The following is a 24,577-nucleotide window of genomic DNA, read 5'->3' on the forward strand; positions in this document are numbered from 1 at the left end:
CTGGGAACTAGTCTGAAATGCAGATTATCAGGAGGTCCCTTCCCTGACCTACTGAGTCAGAAACTCTGGCGGAGGGACCCAGCAATCTGTTTACGCCCTCGAGGTAGCTCTTATGCTCACTGAAGTTTGAGAACCACTGATCTAGAGTCTCATTCAGAAATTGCATTTTCCACAAGCTCCCAGGTGATACTGAGACTGTCGGTCCAGGGACCACTTCTTGAGTACCACTGTCCTACCCCTGACTATAGCATCACTATTAATTGAATGTCTGTTAATCAACCCTCCTGTGGCCCCTATCATAATGTCTGCAGCCCTGCTACTAACCAGCTGTGGCTCAGGGCAAGTTACCTCAACCCTTAGAGTTTATTCATATATTAAATAGAACGAAAAAGTATGCTAAGTTGCAGGGTTATTATGAGAAATGGGAATAATGTATCTAAAGCACTTGGCACAGTGCCTGAAATGGAGCAGAAGCTCTGAAAGCAGATGGTATTAGCCATATTATGAATATCATTTAAAGCTCTTATTAAGTAACTGAGCTTGCCTAGGAGGGTTCAAGACTAGTAGAGAAGAAACACGCATGCAGCTCTCTGTCAGGATAATCAGGACATGCGTGGGAGCTCAGAACAGGGATATCTAACTCCAACGAAGGAAAATGTGGCCTTACAAGTTCAAAGTGCTTTTTATTCACTCTTGGACCAGTCTCACACTGATGCTTTGAGGCCAGCAAAGGGAACATTACTGTCAGTCTCACATTACAGAAGAAGAAACTAAAGGCTCAGAGAAGCTAAAGACTTGCCCCAGGTCACTAATCATCAGGGCTTTCCCCATGCTCTTGTGAGCTCTTGATCAATCCACTTACTAGATGTGTTTCTGGGTACATTTGGGGATGTCCCTGTGGCCTGATCTCCAGGGTCTGGAGAAACCCAGGGGTGCTGTCTCAGCTGAGAGATGAGGCTGCGAGGAAGTTGTCTACTTAGAAAATCCTAAAAGGGAGAAATGGCAGGATGTTTGCATGCCTCCACTGTGGAAGACATGGACACAGCCAGTTTCTTCCAGATGCCACAGACTGCGCCTTCTCTCTGTCCCACACACTCACATACCGATGCCAGTGAAAAAGCATGCTTCAGGATTCACCTCTGCTGTCAGATGTGCCTTTTTTTTTTTTCTTTTGCTTTTGGAGCACAGTGCAAAGGTAGTATATTTAGTCAAGTTCCTCAAAGACTGGAGTTTCAGAGAGTAAATGCTGAATGTATATTGTCTTCCTTGTTTGTTTTCCTTTGGGAGCTCAGAAGGGTGATGATAGAAGATTTGACATCAAACACCATCACCGAGAGTTGGAACTTTGCTTTAGCTATCAAATCTAAAAGGGAGTGTCTAGGGCTCCAGTATAGACAAGCATTTCGGATTCTTACAGATTGGTTTGAGCAACACTTCCTCAGACTCTGTCCCAAGAAAATGCAGGAAACTGAGAACCCAGGGCACGTGAGATGCTTTTCCACTAGAGTTGCAGCATCTCATCCACATTTCCAGTGGACTTTTGTCACCTTCAAACTTTTCTTCCCAAGTCTTGGTTCATGGTTCTCAAAAAGTGGCAGCCAAAAAAGGCTGAGATGGGTCAGAAGAGGCAGGAAAACCACTGGATAGATTCACTGAAGGTGGTTTGGTCAGAAAGATCTCCATCTAACAATCATTAGTGGTCATTTTCATGCATATTCCTCTCAAATAAATACATTCCTCCTTCATAGGCAGCTATGCTCTCAGAGCAAATGGTGCCCTGGCCAGCCCTGTACTTCCTCTGACAAGATCTATGCTTTGGAAAATCCAGTTCATTCCAGCATCTTCCCTAGGAGAGCAAAGTGCAGGGGTCAAGATGCTATGTCTCTCATGAAATCCTACACAAATTCCCAACATGGACAGCAAGCTTACACCATTATAGTGAATGCCAGCACAAAATGGAGGACGCTGAGGACAACTGAGACACACACTCGGGGCAAAACAGGGAAGCTCTGTCAAAAGATAAGTTTTCTTAGTATCTTTCCTCTTTTCCATTAATATGAGGATCAAACTATGAACTTTAGGGGAAAGGCAGCATTCTGGAAGGCTCAGAATTTTTCATATTTTCTATTAATGCAATTTACTGATTGGGACCACTGCCCATTCATGTATTAAATAATCTGGCACCTACAGAGCCCTCACTGGGTGAGGTATTTCTCTTCATTTTTTACTGACTCCCTCTCACCTTTCCCCTCACCCTGAAACAAACTCCTGCATCTCCTCAGGTCACTCAGCCCAGCGGCTGCCCTGCGTATGTCAGACGGCAGTCCACTTCCTGTATAGAGACATTTGAGGGCAGGCGTGTGCCTCTCAGTGGGTTTCCTTAGCATCTCCCTTTGAGCATCTTCCTTTGTGTTTCAGTTTTTCCTTTCTGCCTCTCTCTTTCCTTTTACTTCTTTTTTATTTTTATTTTTTTGAGATGGAGTCTCACTCTCTTGCCCAGGCTGGAATGCAGTGGGGTGATCTCGGCTCACTGCAACCTCCACCTCCTGGGCTCAAGTGATTCTCCTGCCTCAGCCTCTGAGTAGCTGGGATTACAGGCTCACATCATCACGTCTGGCTAATTTTTGTGTTTTTAGTAGAGATGGGGTTTCAGCCTGTTGGCCAGGCTGGTCTCGAACTACTGACCTGAAGTGATCTGCCCGCCTTGGCCTCCCAAAGTGCTGGGATTACAGGCATGAGCCACAATACCCAGTTCTTTCCTTTTACTTCTAAAGCCAAGTAGTCCCTCCACACCCCTGAGGCTAACTCTCCCTGCTCATGAGTGATGTCACCTTCTCCCACCTCTTTGGGACCCACTGGGACAATTATTCTTTCCTGCTTTCATCGTTGCAGCAGAGGCAATGAGTGCTCACCAAGTCTCCCTGGGCCTCTCCTATGTGTCCCTGCTCCTATGCAGGTGGGCCAGCCTGAGGGACTCCTTCTGGGCAGTGGATAGTAGTGGAATGATGTGGTCTCCACTAGGCTGAGGCAGCTAACAGCTGGCATGCTGCCTTCATCTCTCTCTTCCCCTCTGCCATGACCTTGGAAGCCAAAGGTCAGAAGGTGGTGGGACCAGATTTCTGAGTCACTAGATAGACTCCCACTGACCTGTACTTCACCTGGGCAAGAAATAAGCTTTTGCTTTGCTAAGCCATTGAGTCTTTTTACGAATGATCTCAGTCTTGCCAAGCCTGTCCTGGCTAATACTCATCTCTCCGTCTATCTGTCTCTCTGTCTCTCTCTTCTGTCTATCTCTTTCCATCCAAGTTCAAGTCCCAACTCTTAGCACTTTGGTAAGTGCTAATACCATTTGGTGAATCCTTCCTGAGTTGTCCCAGTTGAAGGTTCATTGCTTACATTGCAATGCTCCCACGTGGACCTATGGAGTGTTTTACATGTGCTATCTGACCAATCCTTACAAAATCATTAGTTTTACAGATGTAATTTTATTACCACACTCCTCATAGTTTTCTAGGAATCTTGTTGTACAGGCCTGTTTCCCACTATGACTGTAAACCCCTTGAAGGCAAGACTGTCACAATGAGCAAACATGTCTTTATTCCTGACTTCCTTCTGGAGGTTCACACTTGAATTCCCAATGTGTCCCCATGTTTCATCTTCCTCTCCATGCCAGGCTGTACTGTTGACCGCCTATGCTACTTCTGCTCATGCAGCACCTTCACCTGGTGCCCATGTTTGAAATTTTGACTAAATAGTTTACCTTGCTTTTGGTCTAGTCAGTTGCCAAAATCTACAGATTTCACATCTGAAATCTCAATCTGGCTTTCATCAGCTCCTTATTTATTTTTTATTTTTTATTTGAGACGGAGTCTTGTTCAGTCGCCCGGGCTGGAGTGCGGTGGCGCGATCTCGGCTCACTGCAAATTCCGCCTCCCGGGTTCACGCCATTCTCCTGCCTCAGCCTCCTGAATAGCTGGGACTACAGGCGCCCGCCACTATGCCCAGCTAATTTTTTTTTTATTTTTAGTAGAGACGGGGTTTCACCGTGTTAGCCAGGATGGTCTCGATCTCCTGACCTCGTGATCCGCCCACCTCGGCCTCCCAAAGTGCTGGGATTACAGGAGTAAGCCACCACGCCCGGCCTATTTTTTAATTTTCTGAGACAAAGTCCTGCTCTGTCACCCAGGCTGGAGTGCAGTGGTGTGATCTCAGCTCAGTGCAAGCTCCGCCTCCCGGGTTCCCGCCATTCTCCTGCCTCAGCCTCCTGAGTAGCTGGGACTACAGGTGACCACCGCCACGCCCGGCTATTTTTTTGTATTTTTAGTAGAGACGGGGTTTCACCGTGTTAGCCAGGATGGTCTCGATCTCCTGACCTCGTGATCCACCCGCCTCGGCCTCCCAAAGTTCTGGGATTTACAGGCATGAGTCACCGCACCCGGTCCACCAGCTTCTTATTTTTAAATCCCAAAGCCACCACTCTCATTTTGGCCCTTGTGGTCTTTCTTAATACACTCCTAGGAGCTTTCCTAGTCCCTGGTTTTCCTTGTTCCAATTCATTTCAGAGGCTCCTATCAGATTAGCATTCCCCAAACTCTGAATTCATTATTTCTTTTCTCAAATGTGCTTAATGGTTCTTTTCCATCTGTTTAATTAAGCGGGCTTCACAAACAACCACAATCAGGCCCGGTCTACTTTTCCTATCTCATTAACCTCTCCTCCCTCCTGGACCAAGTGAAAGTTGGTCCACACTTTCCCAACTTCCTGGCTTCTATCTTCCTGAATGCATTCCTACCCCTGACTGTGGAAATCCTATTCATTCTGGGAAATTTGCTTTTTTAAAATTTTACTTTAAGTTCTGAGATACGTACGCAGAACGTGTAGGTTTGTTACACAGGTATATATATGCCATGGTGGTTTGCTGCACCTATCAACCCGTCATCTAGGTTTTCAGCCCCAAATGCATTAGGTATTTGTCCTAATGCTCTTCCTCCTCTTGCCCCCCACACTCCAACAGGCCCCGGTGCGTAATGTTTCCCTCCCCGTGTCCATGTACTATTAACGGTATGTGTGTTCCCTTTAACAACTATTCATTTTACTACTATTCACCTTTAACTTCCCTTTTTCATAAATGTTGGGTCATGAAGTCATGTCACCAGTTTATGGGAGCAAAGATATTTCCAATTGAACTTAATGCTAAAAATCTAGAGAGCTGCCATGGTATTTCTTAGAACTCATAAAATGGGTGTAAAATTATCTTGTCCTCTTCTGTTTTTATTTTATTCCTGACCCAGGCAATGACTCTAACATTAATGTTAGTTCATTATAAGTGATTCATAGAAAAATAGTTGTTTGGCTAAAAGCAATAATATATTTTAAATTTATCAAATCAGGATATGAAGGTTTAGCAAGTCATAGAGTCAGATTTCAGATTATATCCTTATCTTTTCTTTGCAATTCATAATGAATGGTACATTTTGTAGTCAATTGCTGGCTGTCTTAGTCCGTTTGGGCTATAAAAAATACCCGAGACTTGGTAATTTATAAACAACAGAAATTTATTGCTCATAGTTCTGGAGGCTGGGAAGTCCAAGATCAGGGCACCAGCAGATTTGGTGTTGGTGGGGACACATTCTATTTGAAAGGGGCCTCCACCAGACACTAGGTGTTCTTGCATGACAGAAGGGACAAACAGGCTCCCTGAAGCCTCTTTTATAAAGGCACTGAAGAGCCCTCAGGACTTAATCACCTCCCAAAGGATGCTTCTCTTAATATGGACACATTGGGAATTAGGTTTCAACATACGAATTTTAGAGGGACACAAATTTCAGATCATAGCACTGGTTGGAATAATTTACAACTTCTGGTAAAGCAATGCGCTTAACCAAAGAAGTTTCATGAACCAAATATGCCTGTCATTTACACAAATGAAGCCAATGATCTTCAGTAGGATCAAAAACCAATTAGACAATTTGGATGAATCTTAAGAGAATTATGCTGAGTGAAAAAATAAGACTAATCTCAAAAGGTTACAAACTATATAATTTAATTTAAATAGCATTTTTGAAATAAGAAAATTATAGATATGGAAGTCAGTGGTTGTCAGGGGTTAGGGATTGGGAAGGAGGTGTAGGGAGGGGGTGGGTCTGGCTCCAAAGGGGCAGCAAAGTGGGAGGTGTGTGATATATGAATGTGGTGCTTACATGAAGCTGCACAGGTGATAACATTGCATAGAAATATATACACGCACACACCCTGAAATTTGAATCAACTCTGTGGATTGTACCAAGGTCAATTTCCTAGCTCTGTTGGTATACTATAGTTAGGCAAGGTGTTACCACTGGGAGAAGGGCTGGGTGAAGAAACTCTTGACTTCTCTATATATTATTTTGAAACTTCCTGTGAACCTGTAATTATTTCAAAATAAAAAGCTTAAAAATCAGACCTTTCCTTGTCATACTAGAGAACGATCTGCAAACGAGGTCAGGAGGTAACACAAATGTATTAATCCATTCTCATGCTGCTAATAAAGATGTACCTGAGACTGGGTAATTTAAAAAGGGAAAAGGTTTAATTGACTCACAGTTCTGCATGGTTGGGGAGGCCTCAGGAAACTTAAAATCACAGCGGAAGGCCAAAGGGAAGCAAACACATCCTTTTTCACATGATGGCAGAAAGGGGAAGTGCCAACAAAAGGGGGGAAAGCCCCTCATAAAATCATCAGGTCTCATGAGAACTCACTTACTATCATGAGAATAGCATGAGGATAACCGCCCCATGATTAAATTACCTCCCACCAGGTCTCTCCCACGACACATGGGGATTATGGAAACTACAATTCAAGATATGACTTGGGTTGGGTCACAGCCAAACCATATCAATAAGTAAGAAAATTGGCTAGCAGAGGCAAGGTTAGTGCTGTGGCCAATGTCAAGGATGCAGCTGCTCTTTAGCTCCTGCCATGGGGGACCTGTGTGCCTGGAATTGCTGAGTCTTCTGAGTGCTGTTGTTTTTTATAAAATGCTGCAAATCTAAATTTCTAATGAAATTCTGACTTTTAAATATTAATAGCTATTTTTCTTTTCTTTCTTTTTTTTTTTTTTTGAGATGGAGTCTCGCTTTGTTGCCCAGGCTGGAGTGCACTGGTGTGATATTGGCTCACTGCAACCTCCGCCTCCTGGGTTCATGCAATTCTTGTGCCTCAGCCTCCCGAGTAGCTGGGACTACAGGCGCATACCACAATGCCTGGCTAATTTTTGTATTTTTGGTAGAGATGGGGTTTCGCCATATTGGCCAGGCTTGTCGTGAACTCCTGACCTTGTGATCTGCTCACCTTGGTCTCTCTTTTGAACACTGTAGAGGCCAAACTAGAAAGCTAGATTTGTGTGCAATGACCATTCATGTGCAAACTCAGCTTCCAGAGAGAGGTTCATTTTGGCTCCCAGATAAATTCCACCCTCAACAATCTGGTAATCTCAGTGCACAGCTCACACTGGTTTGTAATCTCTTAGGAAACAGGGAGAGATGGTCACTTTTGAGGCAGTAAATGTTCTTATCAGGCCACTAATGAAAATGTCTTAAGCCACCAATCATTGACAGGGATTCTGAAGAATGTCAGCATTCATTTGATTGCAGCTCAGACTGATGCTGCTGCGACTGGAATCTCCTGTTTACTCTGTCCAAGACTTTCACAACCACTTCGTCAGTATGCTGTCTAAGGCGTAGTAGGTGCTCAGTCTGTGTTGTTAGAAATATTCATTTGTTCTTCCTCAGCTGTCTTAGTTCTTGTATATTTTAAAGCTAAAAGAGATCTACAAAAACTGAGAAAATGAACTAAAATCTGGTATCTTATGCCACAGTTTTCCTGTGGCTGATGCAATGGCCTGGTGACTATACTTTATACATAGATGCCAGCAGTACCCTTATAATCTGTGTCTCTATTTGAAGCTTTGAATATAAGCCTCTTACTCCTTATCAAAAAATGAGTTGATCAAGGTGCTGGTAAGATCCTCATTCCAGTTTTGGTTCCTTAAAGTCTTTATCATCTCTGCCCTGTTAAATGTCCAGAACCTAGACATTCCTTCCTCCCCAACTCCCAACCAGGCCATCTGACTCAAAAGAAGTGAAAGGAGGACATAGCATGTTCTTCACAACTTACAAAACAGCTCCAAGCACACTGTCTGTGAGTCAGTAACACCCCAATCCACCCCCACATGTTTCAAAAGCACCATGTGCACTAATCAGACATCCGTGTCCAGTCTAGCAGCTTGGGTACACTCAACTCCTTCATGGAGTGCCGAGAAAAATTCCAACCTTTCAGCTTTTAAAATTTCATCTATGGCCTAATTATACATTCTCAAAATCAAATTTAAAATGATTAAGTGATTCATTTCCATTAATTCTGTTCTCTTTCCCCAAAGTCATCTGCTAATAAGAGTCCAGAGAATGTTTTCTAATCCTCCTTTAAAAAAGAGACTATTTGTAGGTATTACATAAATATATATCAGTAAGAGGTCTTTCTTGTTTGCCATTTTTCACAAAGCTCTTTAATATGTAGACTTTTAAAAGGGTTGGTTCTCAGCCTTGAAAATTATGCTAATGAGGCAAGAGCAATAATTCAAATTGTAGCCACTAATTTCTCTAAGGGAAAATATGCAGAGACCCTGGGCTCTACGTTTGTTTTTAACTAATTATCATGTATTTACTTTTCCGTTAGTCCAATAATTTTTCTTTCAATTCAGAATTAAGCAATATGACACTGAATTATATAAAGGCCTGTTTAGCATAGCAGACACACCTCATCATTTCCTAGTATTCTGATTTACAGCTCTTAAAATGCACAACCGAGAGGCTGTCTATATGCCCTTTTGTATTTACATTCCATCATGCAGTCACCTCAATAACTTATGCATTCTCAGAAGGTCTACCTAGCAATTAACTCCAGTCTTTTCTAACTCACCATCTCATTATGTAAAGTGGATTTGAACATAAACTTTATTAGCAACTTTCAGTTCTAATTCCTTATTTCCCCCACCGCCACTCTGCTGAACAATGTCAGTTTATATATGACACAAATGCTTTGGAAAATGGCAGTTTAAAAAATCCATGTTGGACTGGCAGCACATTTAGTAATTAGTTTTTACATAGCTAAAGCATGTGATCCAGTTCGTCACAGAAATGGAAACGAATCGAATTCTCCCTGCTTTACAACATAGCCTTTTGACTATGTTTAGGAGGAAAAGACAATGAGGAAATCTATCATTTTTATTCAAAAGCTCAAAATCTAAAAACAACAAAACAAAACCCAAACAAACCAACCCAAATTCCTTTGCTAAAAGGTAAAGGACTTCTTAGTATCTCTTCTTCAAACTCAAGAAAGAGGACTTTCCTCACGCATATGAAGTGTATCAACTGAATAGTTGAAATGGGGTTTAATGTACATGTTCTTGTGGTAAAGAACCAAGGGGGCTGATGAAGGTTCTCATAGAACTAAAGGAATGGCAGCACCTGAAGACAAAGTGTCCACTGTGTGACAGGGAGATGCCTGCAACTGACTTACCAACGTCGGGGTCCACGGCTTGAACTCTGGTCAACAGAGCCTTGGTGGCTGTGTTCTCATAGACGCAGGCGTTGTAGTGGTCAGAAGAAAACACAGGGGGGTTATCATTCACGTCCTCCAGGATTAGGTGGATGTTCGACTGGCAGAATCTGCCACCCCCGTCAGTGGCCTTGGCCATTAGGCTGTACACAGGGACCCTTTCCCGGTCCAACAGAGCCAAGGTTTTTAACTCGCCTGTGAAAATAAATGGCAGCACAATTGGTCTGAGTTTTTAAAAACTTTCTTTGGAGAGCAGAGGACCAATTATATACACTCTCAACATAGGAAGGACTAATGTCATTTGGCCCAGGTGTCCCACACTTAAAATGTAGCAAATCCAACAATTTATGTGTATGGAAAAATGTATGGGATTCTAGATGCAAAAACAAAACAGCTGTGTGACTTTCAAATTAATCCCTTTCGAAACCTCTGGTATAAGGGGCTCTTTCTTTTGACTACATGGAGAAGCCTCAAACCTCTTTAAACCTCTCAAGATCTACTCTGGAGATCAGTCTCTGGATTTCTGCTATATGTCCAGAAAACACACAGAGAATGGACTTGTATCTCTAGTTCTCTGATGGTCAATATTGTCAACAACCCACAGACCTAGAAGGGCAGTCTCTTTGCCTCCAGATACTCAACTTTTTACTCCATCATTTGCAGGAAAACAGGTAATGAAAACAGAAGCTGGCTTTAGGGGAGCAGGGTCTTGAAGGACCCCGATTGTGCAAGGGTTAACCCTTAACTTGCTGGATTGTGGAAGGGCCTGACGTTGCTTGGGGAGGAGTCAAGTGGGAGAAAACTTGAGGAGCATGGAAAAGCAGCTCCTTAGCATCCCACATGGAGCAATGTTATGTCTGTATTTTAACCACTGGAATAGCTGTATTGGTGCTGGATACCAGCTTGTGTGCAGATATTTTTGTTGTTCAAGTTTCATAAGATGATGACAACAAGCACAGTGACAAACCTGAATAAATGTTATTTGGTGGAAAGTATGACTCATGAAATATTATCACTCCTAAATAAAATGAGTAGGTATTATTTGGATGAAGCCCCCTATATTTATTTATTTATTTATTTATTTAATTTTATTTATTCATTTATTTTGACACTGAGTCTTGCTCTGTCGCCCAGGCTGGAGTGCAGTGGCACCATCTCTGCTCACTGCAAGCTCCGCCTCCCGGGTTCACACCATGCTCCTGCCTCAGCCTCCCAAGTAGCTAGGACTACAGGTGGCTGCCACCATGCCCAGCTAATTTTTTTTGTATTTTTAGTAGAGACGGGGTTTCACTGTGTTAGCCAGAATGGTCTTGATCTCCTGACCTCAGGATCCACCCGCCTCGGCCTCCCAAAGTGCTGGGATTACAGGCATGAGCCATTGTGCCTGGCCGAAGCTACCTATATTTATTAAGGGAGTTCATCTTTTAGCTTCCCGGTCATGGCCAGCCAGTTCTTGGATACAGGCTGGATCATTTCCCTCTCCTACTAAAAAAGCATCCAGGGCATTTCATTGGAACATTCAAGACACTCCACAATCTGGCCTAAAGTAGTTTTCCCTCCACTTTTGTATACGACATTACCTGGATGCGCTATGCTCTCTGGTCATGCTGTTCCTACAACTTGCAGTTTCCTGCTTAAGCCACTGAGAATTCTGACTCAGTTCAAATGCTAGTTCTTCCTTTAAGCAGTTTCCTTGTCTTATCGGAATATTAGTTACATCTTCATCTGTGCCCAGATATGGCTCCCCTTATGTTTCTCCTGAACACTCATTTCATTGTGCCTTACATTATTATTATTAGTTTACTTGCCTGTCTTCCCTACTGGATTACAATATCCCTTGGGCATGATTTATTTTGTTTATCTTGGAGTCTACCACAAATATCCCATAAAGTGCTTTTATGTCTACTGGCTACTCAATAAATGTTACCTATTGAATAGATAGTCATCAGGCCCATATAGCTGAGTAGTATATTCCCATGTAGCTAAGTCAGTGCTTCCTTGTAGGATGCAACTTCTTATGGGAGTGGGGCAGGGAAGAGTCACTACCTTTTTGGAGGCTCAATAGTCAGTTATTGTTCACTAGAATCAACACAACACTGAAAATATGCAAGCCAGCCAATCTTTATGCTTAAATTAAAAATGTCATTGGATGGGTCATCTAATCTACAAAACTAAAATAATTTGCCTCCATATAAAAGGCTTTTCCATTAGCTCTGGCCTTCAATGCAAGCATCTGCCTTTAGCACCTTGTCAATTTTACCTGAATGTACAACCAAGCAAATCTGAGGGCTCATAGGTTTGGATAAACTAGGCAAGCAAGTTTGATAAAAACTAGACAACTGTGTTAATAAGAACCAGAAAGGGACCCTAAAGACATTTCAAAGTGAGAAAAATTCTCCTTTCTATGAATTGCTGTCTGCTTTTTATGGCAACCTGCATTTATGATATAACTTCATTTATACCTGTTACGAGCATATACCTTAAAACTTACAGATATGAGAAACAAGAGAAGCAAACAGAGATGTCTCCTTACTTGATGCTAATAAATGTAGGTAAAGTCTGGGCAAGTTTTACAAAGGAAATAAAAAGTTTCTGTGGTCCAGAACACCCATATTTGGATGTGCTCCTATAATTTCTTAGAGTCCAAGATACTGAGCATCATATTCTTGGGGTGCAGAGGATGACACCCCAAAGTATTGCGCTTTGGCATACTGAGCACCTTCAATTAAAAAAAATTTGGAAGGCCTTAAAGCTGCCTTAGAACCAAGAACTTTCAAACTTTCTCTTATTCCCCTCATCTCTCTCAAGTGCAGGTGAAGACTCTCTTTGAAATTTCCTCATCTAAGAAAACTTCTTTCCAAAAGAAATGCATTTGTCTTAGGATCCCCCTGCATAGAAATCTCATCAAACAACTGGGAAAGATTGACCACTAGAGAAGAGAAAAGAGACTAAAAGTCATCACCACATCCAGACAGATTTTCCATCTCTTCTTCTGAGGTCAGCTCCAAGAGATTAACTGGGAGACTTTATCTGCATAACTAGATAACCTTTGTTCACAGTCAGTTCAATCCCTTACCTTCCCAACTATTTCCAGTTCCATTGAGTTTCCTAGGAGAATTATTTACAAAATAATGGATGCCCTCCAGGTTATTCACTTTCCCTAAAAATCATTGACTACTCCTCTAAAATTGCCTACAGTTCCCCAACTTCCCTCTCCCCTAGCCTTAACCATCCGGCCCTTCTTTGAGTCTCCTATTTTTGGGGCTGTGGTACCCATGTTCACATAAGTAAATCTATATGCCTTTTCTCCTGTCAATCTGTCTGTCTGTGGTCAGTTCATTTCAGCAAATATTCAGAAAGGATGGAAGGGAAATTTTCCCTCCATCCCTATAAGAGCAAGTATACTACTAACTATTTACTAGTGATGAGATCACATAAGTTTAACTTCTCTCATGGATTAACAATGACATTTACCCAGAGAATAAATTTCAGCTTACCACTTTCTGGATCTAGAAAAAATTCACTGTTTCCAGATCCATAGAGTGAGTATCGTATATCTCCATTGGATCCAATATCAGCATCCTTTGCACTGACTTTCAGGATGATTTTATTTGATGCAATGTCTTCAGGAAGTAATGCTGTATATGCAACCTGGACAGAGGTGAAGAAAGGTAATAAAAATCATTAGTATTTGTGGGGGCAATTGCCATATTTAGCATTATATAGGATTTCTTTAAAAATTCATTGATATAATTTAGCTTTTGTTATTTTTTCCTGCACTACAGAAGCATAATACAATATATTATATTATATAAACATCATATATCTGCTACTCTACCACTCCTGTGCTTATTCATTTAACAAATATTTATTGAGCATCTACTATGCGTTAGGTACCATTCTAGACACTAAGAGTACCATGGCAAAGGAAACAGAAGAACATCCCCACTCTTGTGGAACCATAACACACACCACACATTGACCATGGTTGTCTGTTTTTCTCTTGAGCCCCAGTGAGTCCTAGGAATTCTCTTCAACTCTTTAAAGAGCCACTACCAGCATTTGGCATTAGTATGAGAGACTAAATCTATTTGCAATACTTTTCTAATCTACAGGACACCAATATTGTCTCTCAGTCTACATGATAGAAAAGAATAAATAGTGATTTAATTTCGGTATGAGAAAACATAATATCTAGTACTTGTATCTTCCATTGGCATTATGTTTTATATAGTAGTAAAAAGGCCACTTCACAAGGAGCCTGGAGACCAGTGTTTAGCACCAACATTACCACTAACCAAATGTGTAAACTTATATAAACAAGTTAACATCCTGTAGAGTGGTCCATTTCTCTTTTATGATATCAGTGATTTAAATAGAATAAGTACTAAAGTCCTTTATGACTTACTCAAAAAATTATTTAAGACTTTTTTTTTTTTTTGGTGGGGGCAGGGTACAAAATTAGGTATCTGATCTTACTACCTATACTCTTTTCATGTTTTCAATATTTCTTCCTAAACGTCACCTCCTACCCTCTTATACCCAATTGCAGATAAGAGCAGAAGTTTTCCTGGCCTTAAGAAGCAAAGTGAAATGGGCTTTGATTTGATTTTGGAGAAGCATAGTAAAAGCAGAGCCCTATTCCCAAATCTCACCTGCTCACACACTGGGCTATTGTCATTCACATCACTGACGCTCACTTCCACCATGGCCTGTGTGACAAAAAGCCCATCAGTGGCAGTGATATTGAGAAAGTAAATGTCCTGTTCTTCTCTGTCTAGAGGCCTCTTCACATAGACCTTCCACTCACTTTGCACCAGGCCCAGAGCAAACCTTCCTCGAGGGTTTCCTCCTGCAGTTAAAAAAACAGAAGAGCTTTTGAAGATGTGCAATGAAATGTCTTAATCTACACCTACCTTGAGAGGTGCATGTGGGGTCATCCAGGTACTCCTCAAACTGTATCATTTAGGATACTAAAAAGATACTGAAACTCCCTTTGATTCTGGGGCAACAAAGGATGATATTTACATGCTTGGCTTCTGTGAAAAGCAAAACAGTAACTTTCCAAGATAATAAAATCCACTTAGAGAAGCTGGAGATGATCTCTTGTTTAGTTCCCCTTAAGAACAATCAAATTCAAACTGTGAACAATCAATCGTCTTCTCAGGCTGACACAATTGTCTTTCCACTTAGTCTCCAGAGAGGATGTAATACACTCTAGCTCTTGTTACCAAGACAATTTCATTAGCCGTTGATTATGCAGTCAAGAAAGGCAGTTAGTTCTATTAAGGAATCTTTTAATGAAGGCTTTATCATACAGCTGTGCTCTTCTCATAAGAACTGGAGTTTGAGGGAGAAAAGTTTTCACCACAGAGGAAGTCCCATTAGTGTTAAATAGCCCTAACGAGGGGTCATTTAAAAAGCAGTTCAAAGATAAGCATTGCAATTAGACCAAATGTATCAGAGTGAAGCTGGGGAACATGGAAGAAAAGAAAACAGATGAAGTGGAACAGCTTTTTAGGATGCTGAAGCACTGACAGCGGTCCCAGCAATATGACTTTTCCACATCATTAAGCTACATGGGGGCAAAAGCAGCTTGGGGAACAAGACAGGAGGAGGAAGGAAGATCACAACCTTGACATAATCCGCAAGAGGGGAAAAATGTCATTTCAGACACTGAGAAAGACTGGGCAAGACCGCTGGCAATAAGTCAGGAGTCAGGTTTGATCATCACTATTTCATTTATTTGGACATTCAAGTATTTATCATATACTCTGGGCCAGGCATTGTTCTAGGCAGCAGGGCTATGTCAGTGGACAAAACCAGCAAAAATATTTGCTGTCACGGCAGAGATCACATTCTGGAGGGAAAGACTGAAAATAAACAAATAAGGAAAGTATACTGCATCCTGACTACTACTTCGTTGAAAACGTGGAGCCATATCCCCTACTTACAATGAATCTTTGCAAAGCAGTGGGCAAATATCAGGGTCCTACTGAAGAGACGGAGTGGGATTCTGAGTGTCAGACCACATTCTTGCTTATAAGGCAAGGGGCTGCTTAGTCTGAGGGCCTCAGCACTGGGAGTGGGGGCAAGTCACAGTGGAATACAATGAAACCAAATCAGCCAGTGTAGAAAAGGCAAGAGCTGTATATTCCTCTGGGGCAGTGGTTCTCAACTGGGGACGACTGTGCCCGTCCCCTCTGTGGGGATATTTGTCAACGTCTGGAGACATTTTCGCTTGTCACTTTGGTGGGAGGGAAGTGATGGTGGTGGTATGTGCTACTGGCATTTAGTGGGTAGAGGCCAGGGATGCTGCCGAACATCATACAGTGCAAAGGACAGCCTCCCTCAGCAAAGAATTATCTGGCCCCAAATGTCAATAGCAGTGTGGCTGAGCAACCCTGCTCGAGGGAGCTTCAGGGTCCTCCCTGGGATATCACTTTCCTCCACCACTGGCCAGGATTCAATTATGCTTTAGTTGAATATTATTTCAACGCACACAAATTTAACCTCTCTATTAAATGCTTTCAGTGCAGGCCCACACTGTTCTTTTGTTACATAAAATGATTAATGGTCCTTTGTTAATCGGAGGCAGCACAGCCAAGTTGTGTTACATCAAGAGCAAAAGTTAAATCTAATTAAAATCAGTTGGTGGTTGGCGCTGCTAATAGTAACAGTAGCTTTAAGCTACTCTGTACTCATTACTTTGCTAAAGTCAATGGGATAGTCCCTTTAAATCATCCATTGACAATTCAGAGGCTATCTATAAATAATTAAGGCTGAGTATTTTACAGTTTTTCCAAATAGAAAAGGACCCTTCAGAATGCCTAAGCAGCTTTTTTTTTCCTGAAAATAAATGCAAATGAATTAAAGTGATGCTTCACTCACCTCTTTCTTCACTATCTTTCATGTTTTAACTGCAGAAATACATATTTTAATGAGAACAGAAAGTCTCAGATAAATCATAAAATGCATAGTGTTTCAAGGGGAAGACATCACCAAGAGAACTGTCCCATAAAGAAAAAGGAAGAGAATCATGCTGAAAAGTGTGGCAACCCCAAGCATTGACACGTTTGCTCTACTGTGGATCTTACTCTGCAGTGATTAATTAACTTTCCTACTAACATACTTAAGCAGATTCTATGTCCTAAGGGCATTCTAATTAATTCATTTTTCACTCTGAATGATGTAGTTTTTCTAAAGGGAAGACACCTGACTACAAGTATTGATGATTCTTTACAATCTTTTGGCACTTTGTTTATGTTCTGCCTTTGAATGTGACAACATCAAAATATTAGCTTTAACCCACCCCCCAAATAGTTTTTAGGAAGAATGTTCCCACACTGCCAACCCTCTCTTCTTTCAGCTAAAGGTCAGCTGCCCCCTGGGAAACTACTCTGAGATGAAATCCTTAGCCTCTCAGGGCAACAGTGACATTTTCTGTGCCTTCTTAATGACTGACTTTGTCTATCTTGGCTTTCCCCTTTAATTGCTACTTGCTAGTCTGAAAGACAGAAAAGAAATCCAAAAAAATTTGGTTGTCAGAAGAAATACCCCTTGATTTGTAGTTATAATATAGGATTTCTCAGGGAAGGATCAAACCATGCCATCTAATGTGTGTACGTGGGTGCACATGTGTTGCTATGGCCAGGAGAAGTGTGCATGTGAAGCCTACTGTGATCAAGCTATTTGCTTTGCTCAGTATTGCAAAAGGTAGAAAAAAGGAACATGCTTAAAAGCAGAACCTCTCCACCAGAAAGTTGTTATTTTCATTCCCTCAACTGAGATATTTGGCTGGACTCCTTTTTAAATAGGAAGAGGTGACACAAAGACTAGTTACCAATGTGGGTAACACGTTTACGACAAACCTGTGAACTCCAAACTAAGGCTGAGTTAGCAACAGCCAACAAGCAAAAAACGCAGTCTTCTCAGAGATCCTTTACTCAGCTCCAGAGAGGCTTCATTACACTTGACTCCTTATCCCATCTTCCTTCTCCCTTTACTCTTCCCCCTGCCATCTTCCATCTTTCTTTATAAAGCAGAGCACATAATGAAAACTAGGGGTGTTTACTCACCTGTAATATGGTAGCTCACTTGGCGATTAATGTCGGACGTATCTCTGTCCCAGGTGCTGAGGACGGCTACCACCTCGCCTGGTGGGTCGCTCTCCTTCACATTCCCTCGGTACACTTCCTGCGCAAAGACTGGTGCATTATCATTTATATCTGTCACTCTGACAGATACCAAGGCTGTGGAGGAGAGAGAGAATGCCTCTCCAAGGTCAGAGGCCACCACAGAGAAGGTGAATGTGGGGTCTGTCTCATGATCTAGGTCCTTCAAGGTACTGATCCAGCCCGTGTTGCTGTCAATATTGAATGCTTCCATTACCTTTTCGGGCTGGGAATCCGAGTGGAGGGAGTAAGTGACTTGTCCATTGGCGCCCCAGTCCATATCAATAGCTCTCACTTGTGTGAGTTTGGTGCCAACAGGCATCCCTTCCATTATAATGGTGTCGTAGCTTGAAGTTTCAAAGACTGGCTTGTTGTCATTTAAATCCAATACCTTGATATCTACATCCACAGTAAACACAATGTCTACTTTGTCCAGGGGTATAGTGGCTGCTACTTTAAAGTGGAAAGCTGGGCTGGTTTCATGGTCAAGGCGTTTGTCAAGTTTAATGGTGCCTGTTTCCTGTTCTATGACGAATACGCCTCCTTTGTTATTTTCTGGCCGTTCCCCATTAACTGTGCTGAATCGGACATTCTGACTGGGCAAAATCCTCAGGGTGTCCACTGTACTCCCAATGGCTGTATCTTCTGCAATGGTAAAGGAATACTGAGACTGGGTGAATGATGGCAAGAATGTTTCAGGGGGCAAGACGTGGATATAGACAGGAATGAGAGAGTGCTTTACTGGGATGCCCCCATCTACTGCTTTGACAAAGAACGAAAGCACTGTATTTTTCAGCTGGTTAAAATTACCCTTTGTGACCATCCAGCCATTGTCAGGATCGATTTCCAGGAGGTCAGCCACTGAAACAGAGGCCTCGCTATAGAGGGAATAAGTAATCCTTGAATTTGCTCCATCATCGGGATCTATGGCTTGAACTTGAGTGACCAAGTGGCCCCTTCCAACATCTGCCCTGACACTGGCTCTATATTCCACTGTCATGAACTGGGGAGCATTGTCATTTTCATCCACAACAATCACTCTCACAGTGCAGAAAGTTGTTCTCCCTCCACCATCAAGGGCCCTCACAAAAATACTAACATCTCCTTCTAGAGGGTTTTCCCGGTCTAGCCTTTCTGTGGTGATGACCTGCCCATTGCTGTCTATGAGGAATCGATCCTTGGCAAAGTCATTGATGATGGCATAGCTGATCTGCCCGTAAGTCCCTGGATCACCATCTGTGGCTCGAACATGAATTACCTTTGTTCCTGCAGCCGCGTTCTCTCTCACCTCAGCTACGTATGTGCTTTGTGAAAAGGCAGGGCTGTACAAGTTAGCCCCAAGTACCCTAATATGCACCTGTGCAGTACTGGTGAACAACCCATCAGAGACAGACACATTGAGACTGTACAGAGGCTCCATCCGCTGCTTCCGGTGGTTGGACAATGTGATAACTCCACTCTTGCTGTCCATCAGAAAGCTCGTCCGGTCATTCCCAGATAAAATGCTATATTCCAACCGGTCAAAATCAGAGCTGTCTGCATCAGAGGCTTGTACACAGGTTACAAAATGGCCCCGGGGGGCTAATTCACTCACATATGACTCATAAATGAGCTGATTAAAAACTGGAGGGTTGTCATTTACATCAGAGATGTAGATATGAACCAGAACCTCACTGCTCAGTGATGGGAAGCCACTATCTGTTGATCTGACTTTCAAAGTGCAGTGTTGTACTAACTCATGGTCCAGCATCCGTGCTGTCAGGATTAAGCCACTTGAGCTATCTATGTGAAAATAATCTGTGCTATTGTAGGTATCCTGGACAATGTGATAATGTACCATTTTATTGTTTTCTGAGTCTGCATCAATAGAGACAACTTGTAAAACAGGTGTCCCAATAAGAGATGCTTCTGATAGTGTTGTATTGTATGTGGGCTGATCAAAAATAGGGGGATTGTCATTTACATCATTAACTAGCAAGTCAACAGTGACTTCAGCCCTAGCACCAGTGAGGGCATCGCTGGCTCTTATTGTCAGCTTGTAAGCAGATGTAACTTCATAATCCAAAGGGCTAACAACTTTCAGGACCCCAGTGTCAAAGTCAATGTTAAACTGTTTAAAAGGGTCCCCATCGATAATGATATATATGATGCCTTGGCCCTCTGGACTGGTGGCATTGATGCTTAGGATGGGTGTGTTCATTCTGATGTCTTCATTGACAGATGCTGTATAAAAGGGTTTATCAAACACAGGCATTGCTTTGTTGACAATAGTGATGGGAAGCTCCACAGACGTAGACAAAGAGGGTTTTCCACCATCCTTGGCCAGGATGGTGACTCCATACTCAATGTTGGACAAGTCAGAGTTGAATGCTTCCTTTAAAATAACATTCCCTGAATTAGGGTTAATTTCAAAGTGGCCATAGTCGTCCTGTAGGACATACGTCACTTCTCCATTTGGACCTTTATCTTTGTCAATGGCTGTCACCTGATAAATCAGAGTTCCAGGTTCTGCATCCACTTGAACAGCAGCATAGTATGGGAGGCCCACAAAGACTGGAGAATTGTCATTTATGTCTTCAATGTTAACCCTGACCACCACTCTGGCCACACGCAGATGGTCCAGCTCACGGCTGGCTTCTACCACCAGCTCATATAACTCTTGTTCTTCACGGTCAAAGGGGACTCCAGTCGTCTGAATGACCCCTGAGGTAGATTTTATCTTGAACTTATTTCCTGGGTTTAAGATGCTGTATTTTAAGGGCTCATTAAGGCGGTTTCCAACTGCATTGACAATAGCGACTTTGGTTATATTAGTGTTGTTCTCTGAGATTGAGGTGGAATAGAAGCTTTGTGTAAAGTGGAGGCCACTGTCCATGGCTTCTTTAACCATGATGGTGACCATGGAGGTACTGTAGAACTTTCCATCAGATACCTTAACTATCAGCATGTAGTGATCCTTGGAGAGGTTGTTGTTTTTTATGGTAAGTACTCCACTGTTTGAGTCAATTAAAAAATGATCCAAGCTGCCTTCCATTAGGCTATATGTCAGTTCAGGGGGTACCTCAGAGTCAGGATCTGTGGCACTAACTTTCAGAACCTCCACTCCGACATACGTAGGTAGAAGTAAGACAGTCTCAAACACAGCCTGAGTAAAAACAGGCGGGTTATCATTCACATCTGTCACCTCAATGTTGACTTCAACGGGACTCTCTGCAGTCAGTTGGGGGCTACCACTGTCTCTCACATGCACATGAAAATGGAAATGGGCAATGGTTTCATGGTCCAGGTTGGCAATTGTTCTAATTGCACCTGTACTGGAGTCCACCGTGAAAAACTTTTTGGCTGTCGACTCCACAATCTGATACACAAGCAGAGCATTCCGGTTGCTGTCAGCATCTGTGGCTCGAATCACCAGTGGGCTGTTATCCAAGCTCCTGACAATGCTGTTAATTGGGGCAGCCTCACTTAGGCTGCCTGAGTACTGAGAAAAGAGAAAAACTGGGGCATTATCATTTTCATCAACAATCTGAATATTGACTGTAGCATTGGAAGCCATTCCTGCCATATTGGTGGCCTGAATGATGAGCTGATAAGAGGATGTGCGCTCATAATCCAGGACCTTCCGAGTGGTGATGACTCCAGAATATGGATTTATGGTAAAGATCCCATTAATGTCTCCATCTTTGACTTCATAAATGAGGGTAGATTGACTGATGGCAGAGATTAGAATGACTGATGTTCCAATGTCAACATTTTCATTTACTTCTGCTTGGTAGTCTTTGTGAATGAACTTGGGGTGAGAATTGTCAGACATGGTGACAGAAATGCGCACAATTGCAGTGGCAGACATTGGCGGGGATCCCTGATCTGTGACTTTGATGGATAGGACAAACTGACCCATCGTCGTCATGTCTGGTTCTTTGCAAATGGTGATGATGCCTAGGACCGGTTCGATCTTAAACGTGTTCCCAGTGTTCCCTAAAATACAGAAATCAATGGTGAAATGAGTTACATTTGGGTCACTGAAATCTTTTTGATTGGCTTTTTATCTACAGGTACTTTACTGCAATGTGGCAAGTAGAAAGCAATTATAGTACTCATTTGTGTCATTCTGAAATGAGAGGCCTCTCTTTCAGGGGTACTGAAAAGCAACAAAAATGAGCTTCCCAGTAATATGGTAAATTTCAGATCAGTAGCTTCTAGATCCAGGTTAAAAACAACAATGACAATAACACAGTCTTGTGTCATTCAAGTTGGTAAATAAGAGAGCCTGAAGGAGAGATCTTTTCTGCTAAGAATGTGCAGGACTTCCTTATTTCCAGCCTTGTGAGAAGACAGATAGATTGGGAAGCCCACATATGAATGCCACTGGTTTAGGCAGCAGTGTCATATTTTCTGTTCTAGGTTTAAAGAAAAGAGGGTTGTGGGAATAGTTTCAGAGCATTATAAAGTAGTCAGTTGTTTTCAGATTATCCCAAAAGCAAACTTCACTACATGGAATTGGTATTATTTCACCCTATCAAAAATGACTTTATCCAAAACACTACTTTGGTGAAGGGGTTTGTTCAGTCAGGCATGGAGAATTCTTGGCAGGTCATCATTTGCCTTGTAAGTGTGAGGAATTTTCGTGACTCCTCTTCTATTCTCCACTCATGCTCTACCCCTCTCCCATGCCTCTGAATGCACACATGCACACACCTAGACATAAAAGTAAACATACCAAGTCACAGGGCAGTTGCTCAATCTGTAACCATTCTATTCACCAAGCATTTGAGATGTTTCTAGTGCACCAAGAAACTGTTAAGAATCTGAACCAGCACTGCAACCAAGAACCTGAGACATAATCCTTGTGAAACTGAAACCTGGGCACCCCACTTTGACATAGCTGGCAGGGGAAGGGCTATGGCCATGACACTGTAGCAGTTTAAGAGTTCTGCTTCAGAAACCTGTGGTGGTTTGAAATCTGGGATTGTTGAGAATGAGAGAAATAACAGAGGAATAAAGAATGGGGAAGACACAATGTGGAGTATGTAAAGAAGGTAGGTGGCGACAGAGCTGAAAGGCGGTGGGTAGCGCGAAGTTGTATCCTTCATCAAGTTGTTTTTGCTTTTCTTATCAAGCTTTCTCATACTTCTCAAAGAACACACATACTTCTGTGCTGAGATTCTTTCCAATCAAAAGTTAAAGATCTTGGTTATTCAACTCTATCTGGACTTTTCTTTCTTTTTGAATATTGTAGTATGATAGGCATGTAATTTAAATGTTGGAATCATTAAAATAGGGACCAGGATTTTCAGGGCAGTTGTAAGGTGTGTCTACATACTTCTTCCTACATGCTAATTATGTAAAGTTTTCCATGTCTGAACACAAAATGGTCATGTTCATGTAACATCTATTTCAAGAAGATACTTGCTTATTTTAAAAGACAAAGTATATCTAATAAAGAGGTCATTTTGATTCCAGCCCCCCAAATGTGAATATTAAACAATGTTGTCATTGATGTCAACATGATTTATTACTTTGCAACCTAAACATGGCCATTTTATGATGACAACAATAAAAAGTTCAATGATCTTATAAGTAAACTTTCAAGCTTGCAATGAAGTGTCATAGAATTGAGTGTGAATCCAACAGGTGATTCACAGACCTTTGTAGGGGAAATCACCTCAACTAAGCAATGGTCACCTTCCAGTGATGGCACCAACATGTAACCTTGACTGATGAATGCTACTGGAGCCAGGGATCTCAGTGTTCACTGATCATGGCGCCCCATTGCAGAGTTTCTAGGTAAGTCCTCCCTTACTCCACACCCGGCAGATTTCTTCATACCCAGCAAGACATGCTACGGTGGGGATGATGGGGAGCCAGCTTTTGACCTCAAATATAATTTTATGGTTTTTTTTGTTGTTTTTTGTTTTTTTTTTTTTGAGATGGAGTCTCATTCTGCCATCTAGGTTGGAGTGCAGTGGTGCAATCTTGGCTCATTGCAACCTCTGTCTCCTGGGTTTAAGTGATTCTCCTGCCTCAGCCTCCACAGTAGCTAGGACTGCAGGCATGCACCACTACACCTGGCTAATTTTTGTGTTTGTAGAGATGGGGTTTCGCTACGTTGGCCAGGCTGGTCTCAAACTTCTGACCTCGAGTGATCCACCCACCTTGGCCTCCCAAAATGCTGGGATTACCGGCATGAGCCACTGTGCTTGGCCTCAAGTAGAAATTCATAACCCTGCTATCCCATGGCTGCTGATCTGCTTGCGACACCCTTCCAGAATGGTGTGCTGATACATCAGGTCCAAAGTGGGCCCTCCTCCTCTTTCCCTCTTTGACACATTGACCCATTCTCTTGGACTCCACTTTCTGCTTATTCTTTCCTGCTACACTTGAATCCTGAAAAACTGACCTCTGTTTGCTTTTTGGAATCTATGGTCTCTGTAGATTTTTGGCAATTGAATAAAAGCTGTGCTTTTCTTACCATTCCTTATCCAGTACACAACACAGCATCTGCTACAAAGAAGTTGCTCAATATTTGTTGAATGATTGAGAGGAGAGTTAAATCTAAAAATATATTTTAAACTCTCTGTTCATATGCATCTTGGGATCCATATGCCCCCACCAGAACTCAACTCAGTCCCAGTCTCTCTTGTACAATCCTGCCTCAGACTCACCACTGACACCAAACACAAAACTCAAAGTAGATATAAGACCTGAAGCTCTGCACTCAAATTCTGCCTCAGTCCTTCAGGCCAAAATAAAAAGCTTCCGTAGTCACTTTAGAGGACAGGCAGGAGACAGGAAATTTATAGCCCAC

The 24,577-nt window shown here is 42.3% G+C and overlaps 1 protein-coding gene across 5 annotated transcripts in view; it reads right to left on the bottom strand.

Annotated features, from left to right (window-relative positions):
- The window catches only part of FAT3 (FAT atypical cadherin 3), a 703,955-nt gene that overhangs the window by 79,615 nt on the left and 599,763 nt on the right, over positions 1–24,577 (bottom strand). For all 5 annotated transcript variants that reach the window (XM_021926426.2, XM_021926429.2, XM_021926427.2 and 2 more), the window contains 4 exons: positions 17,674–21,747; positions 14,251–14,447; positions 13,093–13,246; positions 9,557–9,790 (listed from right to left, as the gene is read on the bottom strand). In XM_021926426.2, coding sequence (XP_021782118.2) covers positions 9,557–9,790; positions 13,093–13,246; positions 14,251–14,447; positions 17,674–21,747 — 4,659 coding nt within the window. The remainder of the gene's footprint in view (positions 1–9,556; positions 9,791–13,092; positions 13,247–14,250; positions 14,448–17,673; positions 21,748–24,577) is intronic.

This window comes from Papio anubis, chromosome 12 (genome assembly GCF_008728515.1).
Source record: "Papio anubis isolate 15944 chromosome 12, Panubis1.0, whole genome shotgun sequence".
Classification (NCBI taxonomy): Eukaryota; Metazoa; Chordata; class Mammalia; order Primates; family Cercopithecidae; genus Papio; species Papio anubis.